The 12,680-nt window shown below is 39.6% G+C and overlaps 1 protein-coding gene across 1 annotated transcript in view; it reads left to right on the top strand.

The window, feature by feature from the left end:
- LOC139155793 (dystrophin-like) overlaps nucleotides 1-12,680 on the top strand; it is a 583,469-nt gene that overhangs the window by 327,228 nt on the left and 243,561 nt on the right. The window contains exon 16 of the mRNA XM_070731073.1: nucleotides 6,784-6,963. Within this exon, the coding sequence (XP_070587174.1) occupies nucleotides 6,784-6,963 (180 nt within the window). The remainder of the gene's footprint in view (nucleotides 1-6,783; nucleotides 6,964-12,680) is intronic.

The following is a 12,680-nucleotide window of genomic DNA, read 5'->3' as shown; positions in this document are numbered from 1 at the left end:
GTTTAAGAATAAATTTCCAGGACACGTTATCGAAAGCCTTCTGGGCATCAAGGAATATAAATGCCACTTGTTTTTCGCTGTGGGTTTCATAGTATTCCAGGGTATCCAATATTATTCTAATGTTATTCTTTATCTGTTTCCCTGGAAGGAAGCCATTTTGATCTGAATGTATGAATTGGTTTAGAAAATTTTTAATTCTGCTAGCTAAGATAGAACTGAAAATTTTATAATCTGCGTTTAAAAGAGAGATAGGTTGGTAATTGGCTATATCTGTAGGGTCCGTATCTTTTTTAACTATTAGTGCTAGGTTAGCTTCTGTCCAGGATGTTGGAATTTTGCCTTTGTCTAGGGCCTCGTTTAACGTTTCTAACAGAGCCTTTTCCATTTCCGTGGGAAGATCTTTATAGAATTCAGGTGGAAGGCCGTCGGGGCCAGGCGCTTTGTTATTTTTCTGGCGTTTGATTGCTTCTTTTAATTCTGTAGTGGTGATTGCCTTATTTAGTATGTCTTCGTTTCTTTTGGAATTTTGGGGAGATTGGCCTGCTCAAAAATTTCTTGTATTTTTTGGTCTTGTAAATTGTTAAGTGTGTTTTCGTGGTTATCATAAAGATTGCTATAGAAATCCCTAGCTATCTGGGGGGTTTTTTCCAAGTCATGGCATAGTTCCCCGTTTTTCGATTTGAGACAGTTTATGAGTTTCTTTTCTCTTTGTTTTTTGAGTTTATTAGCTAACCATTTGCTAGGTTTATTAGCATTTTCAAAATTATATTGATTGCTACTTTTAATTTGTTGTGCTAGATTTTGTTGATCTATTAAGTTTAATTCATGTTTTATCTGGGACATTTTTTGTTTTATTTCTTTCTTTTGGGGACATTTTTGAAAGTTTTCTTCTAGCAGTTTGTATTCTTCTTCTAATTTATCCAATTTCCGCTTTTTTAGTTTAAATTCTTTAGCCATGTATGAAATAGCAATTCCCCTAGTTACAGCTTTGGCTGTGTCCCATACATTTTGAACACTTGTTTGTTCTTTGGTATTTTCTTGAAAAAAGAAATTCATTTCATTTTGCAGTTTCTGTTTGAAATTTTCCTGATTAAGAATAGATTTTTGAAGCGTCCATCTGGAACATTGTTTAGTTCCTTTCCATATTACTTTAAGTGCATTATGGTCTGAGATCAAATTAGGTTCTATCTCCACCGATTGAATTTTTGTATTGAGTTCTATTGAGGTCCAGACCATATCTAGTCTTGACCAGGATTGATGTCTGTCTGAATAGAAAGTGATTTTTTTATGATTAGGATTTCTATCTCCAACTATCTTTAAGTTTTAATTCTTTAACTAAATCAAAAAAGGCTTTGGGTAAGATTCTTTTCTTTTGTTTATTCCTGCCATCATTATTGTAGTTCAGTTCCTTATCAATTATTCCATTAAAATCCCCTAATAAACAAATATTATCCGTAGCATGTTCATTAATAGTAGTTAATTTTTTTTAAAATTTTTCTTGGCCTTCATTCGGGGCGTATATATTAATTAAGGTTATTATTTCGGATTCTTTTTGTAATTCTATTATCAGACTCTACCCTCTTTGTCTTTATATTTCAGTTTAGCTTGTACAGTGATCCCCCGAGTTTCGCGATCCCGATCATTGCGAATCGCTATATCGCGATTTTTCCACCCGATGACGTCACTCCCTTCCTTTCTCATCTTTCTTTCTCTCTCTCTTTCTCTATCTTGCTTCTTCCTCTCTCACACTCTCTTCCTCCCTCTCTCATCTCTTTCTTTCCTTCTCTCTCTTTCTCTATCTCTCCCCCTCTTGCTCTCGAGTGGCGGGCGGCACCCAGGGAAGGTTCCTTCGGCCGCCCACCAGCTGATCTGCTCGGCAGCGCAGCAGCAGTGAGGAGCCGAAGATGGGGTTTCCCCGTTGCCTGGGCAACGGGGAAACCCGATCTTCGGCTCCTCGCTGCTGCCGCGCTGCAAGCGAGCAGCCGGGCGGGCGGGCGAATGGGCAAGGGGCAAGCGATCTTGGGGTTTCCCCTTTGCCTGGGCAACGGGGAAACCCCATCTTCGGCTCCTCGCTGCTGCCGCGCTGCAAGCGAGCAGCCGGGCGGGCGGGCGAACAGGCAAGCGATCTTGGGGTTTCCCCTTTGCCTGGGCAACGGGGAAACCCCATCTTCGGCTCCTCGCTGCTGCCGCGCTGCAAGCGAGCAGCCGGGCGGGCGGGCGAATGGGCAAGCGGCAAGCGATCTTGGGGTTTCCCCTTTGCCTGGGCAACGGGGAAACCCCATCTTCGGCTCCTCGCTGCTGCCGCGCTGCAAGCGAGCAGCCGGGCGGGCGGGCGAACAGGCAAGCGATCTTGGGGTTTCCCCTTTGCCTGGGCAACGGGGAAACCCCATCTTCGGCTCCTCGCTGCTGCCGCGCTGCAAGCGAGCAGCCGGGCGGGCGGGCGAACGGGCAAGCGGCAAGCGATCTTGGGGTTTCCCCTTTGCCTGGGCAACGGGGAAACCCCATCTTCGGCTCCTTGCTGCTGCCGCGCTGCAAGCGAGCAGTCGGGCGGGCGGGCGAACGGGCAAGCGGCAAGCGATCTTGGGTTTTCCCCTTTGCCTGGGCAACGGGGAAACCCCATCTTCGGCTCCTCGCTGCTGCCGCGCTGCGGAGCAGATCAGCTGTTGGGCGGCCGAAGGGGTCTTCCCCGCCGCCCACACGCAAACTCCACCATCTGCGCATGTGCGGCCATGGAAAAAGGGGCGCGCATGCGCAGATGGTGTTTTTACTTCCGTGCCGCTACATCGCGAGAAATCGATTATTGCGAGGGGTCTTGGAACGGAACCCTCGCGATAATCGGGGGATCACTGTATAGCAGGGTTAATATAGCAAATGACACCTCTCTTTTTTTCGGATGCTAATGACGAGAATAAGTTCCCTAGCTTATTTCTTTTTAGAAGATGCTCAAATTTATTTTTAATATGTACTTCTTACATTGCGATAATATCTAAGTTCAATTTAATAAGTTTATTTAAAATTTGATTCCTTTTTTTTGGTGCGTTCAAGCCATTTATATTAATTGAGTATTCCCCCTTTAGCTGTTTTTTGTACCAAGTTCAAGTTATCTGTATTTGGGTCTAGTTGCCCTAGTACTTCTGGTCTCTTTTGGTATGCCTGCGTAGCCATTATTCCCTGTGGTTATATTATCAATAGCCAATATTCCTTCTGTACTATTTTGAGTTTGGTCCGATGTTTGATCAGTAATTGGCAGAGGGTTCCTTGTTTCTTTATAATTTTTTGTATCAGCCGTCGGGTCGTTAGTAAAGTTTTTTTCAAAGAATTCTTCGGCTCTATCAATCGAGTCTATTTTTATTTTTTTATCTTGCCAGGTCACTAGCATTCCCTCTGGGACTAGCCATCTAAAATTAATGTTATGCCTAGTCAATTTGGCAGATAGAAAGGTATATGGCTTACGTAGGTCTCTTACATGTTTCGGAACTTGCTTAAGGATAACCAGCTGCCTCCCTTTGTATTCTATAGGATCTTCTCGAGCTCTATGGAGTATTTCGTCCCTGACTGATTTTTTGACTAATTTAATATGGACTTCCTTGGGGAGGTTGTGGCGTCTGGCGTAGTTAGTATTAATTCTGTAAATTTCGTCAATTTCATTTAACATTGCATCTTTTTCAACGCCCAACGCTTTTGACAAAATGTCTGCCATAATGTCTGGTAAATCCTCACTTTTCTCCTCCCTAAGGTTTTGGAATCTAAGGAAGTGATTGGCCTTTTCGCTCTCAAGTTGGATTATGTTATTTTCTAGTTCCTTATTAGCTTGAACTAATTTTTCAGTCAGGTCCTCCATTTGTCTATGATCCTGATCTATCCTATCTTCCAGATCCTGAATTTTTTGTTCTTGTTTTAGCATCTGTTGCTGGAAAGCCTCATGCCTTTTATCCATATTTTGCATCCTCTCTTTTAACTCGGATGTGTCATTTCTCACTTCCCCTATTTCTTTTTTAATGTCTTCATGATTCTTGAGCATTAATTCCTGCATTTGCAGCAACATAGATTGTAAATCTTTATAAGAATTGGACCTTTCTCTGGGGGAGCATATCCTCCAGTGATCTCTGGGTGGAGGGGCTAGGTATGGCTGAGGTGGATTGATTAATTGACCTCTTCCCCGATCCTAGTTTAGACAAGTTAGAAAGGCTTGCCATTTTGACAATATTCCACCAATTAGCCCACTTATATAGATCTCTAATGGTCCCTTCCAGAATTAGGTGGGGGTAGTATGTTTAAGTAATAAATTAAATACTCAGGTTAAGAAATAGCAGTTCTGATAGTTAGTAATAAAGATCTTCTGTGTTACTATTATATAGAAGTAAGAAGAGTAATTTAAGAAGGCAGAGTGGAAGTAGGACTTATATCTGGGAGATTAGTTAGATATATAATTCCAGTAGGTTATACTATAGACAGATATATATAAACTAATGTCAAAAGTTATTAAGGGGATATACAGTATCTCGGCTACAATTCTAATCAATGGTTATCGGTTTTATAAATAGTTCTTCCCAACAGAAAGAGTTAATCAAGTTTTACAATAATAATGTATATATGTAGATAGAAAAATATCATAAGTTTTCTAAAAATGGTGACCCGTCAGAAAGAAGGATACTTAATTCATTCAGAATTCCTTACAAATTTAGTACCTTTAAAGCATGTTGTATATGTATATGTTGTAAATAGTAATAATTCAATGAACACTTAGATAGTTTGTAAAAACAGAGTTATAGGTAAAGGTTAAGCAAGATTAGTAAAATTCATTTCTAAAATTCTATAATAATTCTAATGGCTAATATTTCTAGAGGTTGAAAGTAATGAGAAAATTAATCAAAGTATTTAATAGTTAATAGAGAGTAAAATATTAATCTACTGCTAAATTAGTACTTATATATAAGTATTGAATATATATCAATTAATCAGTTAATGTCTTATTATAATAGGGTAATCTAGTAATACTTTAAATTAATTAATAGGTTATAGATAGTATATAAATATCAGATAGCATAAATATATATATATTCTAACGGTAGTAAACAATAATAAGGGAAGTTTTACGGCCAATGACTCCGTGTATATAATTTAGTGGGTCAGACCCCTTCTCGTTTTATTCGTGTCAAGATCTGGAAAGTTAGATTGGGTTTCCTTAACATGGCAGGGTAATAATGGAGGACAAGTAGAGTAGTGAGTCTCTTAACATTTAGAATCGTCCAGAGCCGCTCCGTGTTTCTTCCTTTCGCCGAAAGCAGAAACACCCAGTCGAGCTCCTGCAATTTCGCAGAGTCTTCGCAAAGCCTGTCAAAGTTATAGTGGAATCATGCAGACCGTTCCCTCTCCATTTTGTAGCCTCCAGCAATGTAGAAACCCGATCTTAGTTAAATCAGGGTCGTCTGCCCTTCGGTCAAAGCGAGGAGTCTCCGAGCTGTATTTCCTCCGCTCCACAGGCCGCTCCTCCGGCGACGCGCCTCTCTTCGCAAAAGCCGGCCAGTCAAATCCCGTCGGGGTCTCCTCCGCTCTCCCTTCGACAGCAGCCAGTAATCCCCCCGAATCCCCAAAAACTCTCAAGCCGCCACCTCCAGGCTTCTGCTTCCCCCGTAAGTTAGGCAGAACGGGAGAAATTCAGAAAGTTTCAGGGTGTCTTCCTGAGCCCAGCCAAGTATGACGCAGCAACGAAGGCAAAAAAGAAAGAAAGAAAGAATGCACGTTATTTACTCGGGTCTTCTATGGAAGCTTCAAGAAACAGGAAAGAAAAAAAGAGCACTTTTTTATAGTTTAAGATTCCACGGGGGACGTCAGATCTTCTTGGTAAGAGATAGAAGCTTTACACAATGTTACTTCCTTTTGAATATTTATTTTGACTCAAACGAAAGATCGCCGCCAGCCGGAGGGAGGAAGATGGCGACTCCTCCCTCTTTCTTCTCAGGTCTTAGCTGTTTATAGTTTTAGTTTTAGTTTAAGTGACGTTACCCCATGGAAGGACTCACTTATAGACGAAAATACCGATATGTTTATAGTCAGCTCCGTCGTCTCGGTCGCCTCACTAGTATCGATTTAGTTTCCTCCAGCTGGGAACGTTCTAGGCCGCCATGTCGCTCCTAGCTTACAGGCATTCAATCTGTACAGGGAATAATCCGCTCCGTTGATCCGGCTGCCGCCTCAAAATCAAACTAACGGCACCCCCTTTCCGACAGACCCTTTTTCGCAGAGTCTGTGGTCCCGTAGGACCGTTGAAAACCTGTAAAACGGTGGTGTTTAACGGAGCTCTGCTCCCCACTGACCGTTCAGTTCCACAGTTGGCTCCGCCCCCCCAGAAGAATTTCCTGATGGTGAGAGCGATCAACCAGTGGAATGACCTGCCAGCGGAGGTTGTGAACTCCCCAACTTTAGACATTTTGAAGAGGAGATTGGACTGCCATTTGGCTGGAGTGCTGTAGGATTTCCTGCTCAAGCAGGGGGTTGACCTTGATGACCTGTAAGGTCCCTTTCAACTCTAATAATAAATAAAAAAATAAAATAAATAAACTCGCATCATCACGGTGTCATTATGTGACATATTGGGAGTCTCTCCCCCTTTGCTAAACCAGGCCTGGGCATGGCCAGTACATGATGCTTCTGAGTTTGACAGCCCTGAACTAAACTATGAAAAGCATATAGAAATTTGTTGTTTGGAAAAGAATACCAAGTTAACCTGTACCATTACTTCAAATAAGTTAATGTGTTTTCTTTGCCATGTTACTTTTACAGATCTTGAAAGGAGAATTGGAAATCAAGAGACAATCAATGGATAAAATGAATTCCGCCAGCCAGGATCTTCTCTCAGCAATAAAAAGTAAAGGACTATCACAAAAGCTGGAAGGATGGCTACAAAACATTAGTCACCGGTGGGATAGTTTGGCACAGAAACTGGAGGGCAGTTCTAAGCAGGTTTGTCATAACTGTTAATGATAGTTAATGCCACCTCATTCAGGGAAGTGCCACATCATTTCTTAGCCATGATTCTTGTTCTTACATGAATAAATGCTTTATTTTCATTTTTAACACTATTTATTCAAAACAACTTTCAATGCAATCCTAAATTGCATTAACAGAAGGATACAATCTAGGACTTGGGAGGTACTAATGCCACTGTATAAAGCAGTGATGGCAAATCTTTTTTTCTTCAGCTGCTGGAAAAGCGTTTGTGCATGCTATCGCACATGCATGAGTGCCCACACCCATAATTCAATGCCTGGGGAGGGTGAAAACTGCTTCTGCTGCCCTGCCCCACTGGAGGGCCTCTGGAGGCCAGAAATGGCCTGTTTCCCAACTTCTGGTGGGCCCAGTAGGCTTGTGTTTCACCCTCCTCAGGCTCCAAACGGTTCCGTGGCACCGAGGGAAGGTAAAAATGCCCTCCCCCATCCCCCTGGAGGCTCTCTGGAAGCCAAAAACGCCCTCCCAGAGCCTCTGTGCAAGCTAAAAATCAGCTGGCCGGCACGCAGGTGCACATTGGAACTGAGCTAGGGCAACCCCTCATGTGCCAGCAGATATGGCTCCGTGTGCCACCTGTGGCACCCGCGCCATAGGTTCACCATCACTGCTGTAAAGACTTAGTTAGACCACACTTAGAGTACTGCATTCAGTTTTGGTCACCATACTACACAAAAGAGATTGAAACTCTAGAGAAAGTGCAGAAGAGAGCAACCAGGATGATAAGCGGACTGGAAACTAAAACATACAAAGAGAGGTTGCAGGAGCATGGCTAATCTAGCAAAGAGAAAAACCAGGGGAAACATAATAGCAGAGTTCCAATACCTGAGGGATGCCACAGAGACGAGGGGGTCAGGCTGTTTTCCAAAGGGCCAGACAATGAATAATGGTTGGAAGCTGACCAAAGACAGATTTAACCTGGAAATAAGGAGGAACTTTCTGATGGTGAGAGAGATCAACCCGTGGAACAGCTTGTCCACGGAGGTTGTGACCACTCTAACACTTGGGACTTTCAAGATTGGACTGCCATTTCTCTGAAGTGGTGTGTGGGGACATCCCTGCTTGGTGCCGTTTAATATTTTAATACTCTGCGTTCTTTGTCCATTCACTCTTATATACGCTTCATTCCCTTTATAAATCTCTTTTATAATTTCACAAAATTTCCCCCCCCCCATATTTAGTTCCTTACATAATTTATATAAATAGCTATGGTTAACTTTATCAAGGGCTTTATACACATCTAATTTCAAAATTTCCAATTTCCTTTTAGTAACGGTAGCATGGTACATCACATTTATTACATTTCTAATCAGTTCGCTTATCTTCCTTCCCTTCACGAATCCGTATTGATCCTCTTCAATTATTTTTGGTAAAATATTTTCTAATCTATTTGCCAATATTTTCATAAATATTTTATAATCTTGATTTGCCAAACTGATCGGACGATAGGACCCAGGCTCTCTTAAATCTCGACCCATCTTCGGAATAGTAACAATTTCTGAAAGCTTCCATGTCTGTGGGATATCATGATTTAACAATATATTATTGAACAGTTTCCCCAAATGCGGCAACAATACATTCACATAAGTTTTATAAAATTCCCCTGTAAACCCATCCGGGCCCGGTGCTTTGGCTTGTTTTAACCCTTTAATTACTCTAGCAATTTCATCGTGTGTAATTTCTGCATTCAAAATTCGTTTATCTTCTTCACTTACTTTTTTTCCAACCTTGAGGACTCCTATCTTCACTTGGTCCTCTTTATACAAATCTTCATATATATTTCCCCATTATCTTCTCTAACTGCTTATTACCATATCTAACCACTCCACTAGAGTTTCTCAATGCTAAAATACATGATTTCTCTTTCCTCTTCTTCAAATATCTGGCCATTTGCTGCATTGATTTTGTCCCCCAGCTCAATGTTTTTTGTTGCATTGTCATTCTCATCTTGTTCCATTGGATCTCCTCATACACCATCAATTGTTTCTTTTTCAATTTCAATAAACTATTCCAATCTCTACTTTTAGTTAATCTTAAACTGCTCTTGTATCAAATCTATTTCCCTTATCTTCATTTCCCTTTCTCTACCCCACCTCTTCCTAATATCTGCTTCCTTACATATACATTGTCCCCTCATAAAGGCCTTACATGCATCCCACACAATTGATTGTTTAATACCACCCACATCATTAATTCTAAAATATTCACATAACTCTGCAATTTATCTTTATCTTGTTCACTAGCAGTTACAACTGCATTATATCTCCAAATTCTTTGATTGTGTTCCTGACCTATTTCCAATTCTGCCAATAGTGGGGCATGATCTGATAACCAAATACTTTTAATATCTACTTTTTTAACGTGTACATTGCCCCCCCATTCATTAATTTATAATTTATGCAGCTAAATGTATGCTATCTTGCTGAATAATATGTACTTCTGTTTGAAATATCTGCATGAAGATCCGCCATATTAAGTCTGTTTAAATGTAACATCCTACTGTTTCCAATCCCATTTGTTAATTGCATATAAAAATCTCCTGCCAAAAAGGTTGAGCCCTCCATAAAGTTGTCTAACTTCCTCTTAGTATTTATTATAAATTGTTTTGTTTTCATATTTAGGGCATAAACTGCTGCTAATGTCAGCTTCTTTTGATTTATTTTCCCTTTAACAAATATCCACCTTCCCTCTCTGTCTTTCTGAATTCCAACCTCTTCAAAATTAACCCTCTGATGAATAAGAATTGTTGTACCTCTAGTATTTTGCATTCCTCTAGATTCAAACACCCATTTCCAATTTCTATCATTAATCAATTTATCCCTTCCTCCCCGTCTTTTATGTGTTTCTGTCAAAATCATAATATCCACTTTATATTGCTTAGCCATCCTTAATATCCTGACATGTTTCAAATCTGTTCCCAAACCGTTTACATTTAAAACCATTATCTTACACTCCATCGTAATATACCAAAATAATCCTTTTCCCTTCTTGTTTTGCCCTTAGTTTAATTTTTTCCCCTTTCCTTACCCCTGTTACCCCCCAATGTGCCTCCCCCCGTGCTCCCCCCACCAAGGGGGGGAGGACAAGAAAAACCCTTGTCCATTCATGAGGCACATTCTCTTAATTGCGTTCTCACACAACTAGCTCCTCTTTCAACCACTTTTAATTGTAATAAAAGAGAAATATTCCCCTCCCACCCTCCTATCTCCTTTAGATAATTCCTACTTTAACTTTAACTTCTTTAACCCCTTCCCCCCGAATAACAAATATACAAGAATCCAAAAACATCTCCAAGAAAAAAAATACAAAAAGACAAGGAGAGCCAAACAATATCACTTTCTAGTTTTCTTCTCACACTGAGTGTGTGTTTTTCTCTGCTTTCTTCTAATGGCCTCCACCTGCCAGGTTAACTCCTTCAGCTGCTCTTCCCTTTGTCTTTCCTCACTGTGTGGGGTACTACGACCATCAAAAAAATCCTCTCCTTCTTGTGCTCCAGCTTCTTCAAACTTAATCCCCAGTTGATCCAATAAAGCCTTTCCCTCTTCCAATGTAAGTGCCCTGTACATTTTATTTTCTTGGAACACCAAAATAGCAGCTGGAAACCCCCAAGTAAACTTATTTCTACTTTGATTTAAATGGCTTGAAATTGGGCATAAGGCAGCTCTCGCTCTCAAAGTTTCCCAAGAGAGATCCCTCAGAATTCTTATCTCATTTCCATCTTGTTTAAGGCAAGCAGAAATCTTCAAAGACTTGCAAACTATCTCCGCTTTTTTTTCACTGACAAAAGCCATAACAATGTCTCTTTGCCTTTCCTTATTTCTTTGTGGTACAGCCCAATGCACTCGTAATATATCTTCCAAGCCGATTTGAACGCCAGCTTGCTTATTTATCCAAGCAGATACTGCTTCCATTAAGTTTGAACCAGAGGCAAAGTCCATTCTGAACCCACACAGACGCAAATTTATTCTCCTCTGACAGTCCTCCAAATTAGCAATTCTATAATTCATTTGTTTAACTAATTCATCATGATCCTTCGCTTGTTTTTGAACTTTCTGTATCTTTCCAGCCAAAAATTCCTCCTCCTTTTTAATCAATTTAACTTCTGAAGCCAGATCTCCAATTGTTGATTCCACTTTAATAAATCTCTGCTCAAATCCAGAACAGATGTCCAGCAATTTATCCAGGTTTTTTAAATGTTCGCTAAGCTGGAAACTTCTTTCCCTCCCTCCGCCATTTTAAGATTTATTGTACTCACTTATCACTCCCTCGTTATAGCGAAATAATCTCTGTCTTTGCTTAAAACCATAAATCTTTAAATTCTCTTTGATGTCCATAGACCACTGTTCCTCCTGTTCTTCTTCAAGAAGGATTTATAATATTTTTAAGGGAGAGAATTCCCTTTACATAATATATTAGTTTGGAGCTAGAAAATACTAAACAAAACTATACACATTGGTCAGAATGGTTTTCTACCAATGAGACAAATTAGGAATAATACAAGAATTGAATACTACGAAGCACACTCTGATAAAGAAACTGCATTGATCTTTCTGGATGCACAGAAAGCTTTCGACAACGTGAATTGGCAATATATGAAAAAACTAATACAACAAATGAAATTTGGCTCCAAATTTGAACAACTAATAGACAATATATACACCACTCAGAAAGCCAAAATAATTGTCAACAAAGGAACAACTAAAACATTCCAAATAAATAAAGGAGTTAGACAAGGATGCCCGCTATCTCCCCTACTTTTGAAATTCTGTTAAATGAGATCCGTAAAGATAATAACATCAAAGGGACAAAAATAAAAAAGAGGAATACAAATTACAGGCCTTTGCGGATGACTTAGTTTTCTTCTTAGAAGAACCATTAGAGTCAGGGCAATATTTAACCCTGCTGTTCTGCTCAAAAACACACCCTAATCTTCTGTTCCTGAGTCTATTTTACCCAGACCGCAAATTGTTCATTTTAGGTACTTATATTTGGTCTTTTTGAAAGCTTTTTTCACTTGGAAACAAGTTTGAACATTTCTGCACACAATGAAATGAAAATTGAAATGAAAAAAAATAATGATTATTGGTTTATTTTGCTGATAAAATGTGCAACCCCCATTTTTGTGAGCTTTTTTTCAATTTATAGATAGTTTTGCTTTCAAAATGCATTCTATTTTACTAAAGTTGGTATGGGATTGGTAGCTTGTACATTTCTGAACATAAATGATATGAAAATTGAATTGAAAAAATTGATGCTTATTTGTTTATTTTGCACATAAAAGTCCCCCCCACTGTTTTCAATTATTTAAATTTATATAAAAATTGTGCTGTTAATTTCAAAATTACATACTTGCTTTTAGTAAAATGGATTTCTTTCATAAAATTAGTTGTCTGGCTATCATGTGCTTGTTTTTCAAAAGGATATTCCAAATATTTCTAGCCAAATATATATAAAAAGTGAAAATAATGGCACACAGCAAGGCGAGGTGGGTGGCCCTTTTGTGACCAAAATAAACAAATAAGTATCATTTTTTTCAGTTCATTTCTATTTTTCTTATGATCAGGAATGTTCAACTTAGTATATCAAAACTTTTGGGGGGAAATTCCTTAGAGATTTGTAGCCTAAAAAACAGACGTGAAATGCTGAAAAAATGGGGGTGGTTTTTTTTAATCAAA

Source organism: Erythrolamprus reginae, unplaced genomic scaffold (assembly GCF_031021105.1).
Source record: "Erythrolamprus reginae isolate rEryReg1 unplaced genomic scaffold, rEryReg1.hap1 H_6, whole genome shotgun sequence".
Lineage (NCBI taxonomy): Eukaryota > Metazoa > Chordata > Lepidosauria > Squamata > Dipsadidae > Erythrolamprus > Erythrolamprus reginae.
This window is presented reverse-complemented; position numbering and strand designations above follow the sequence as displayed.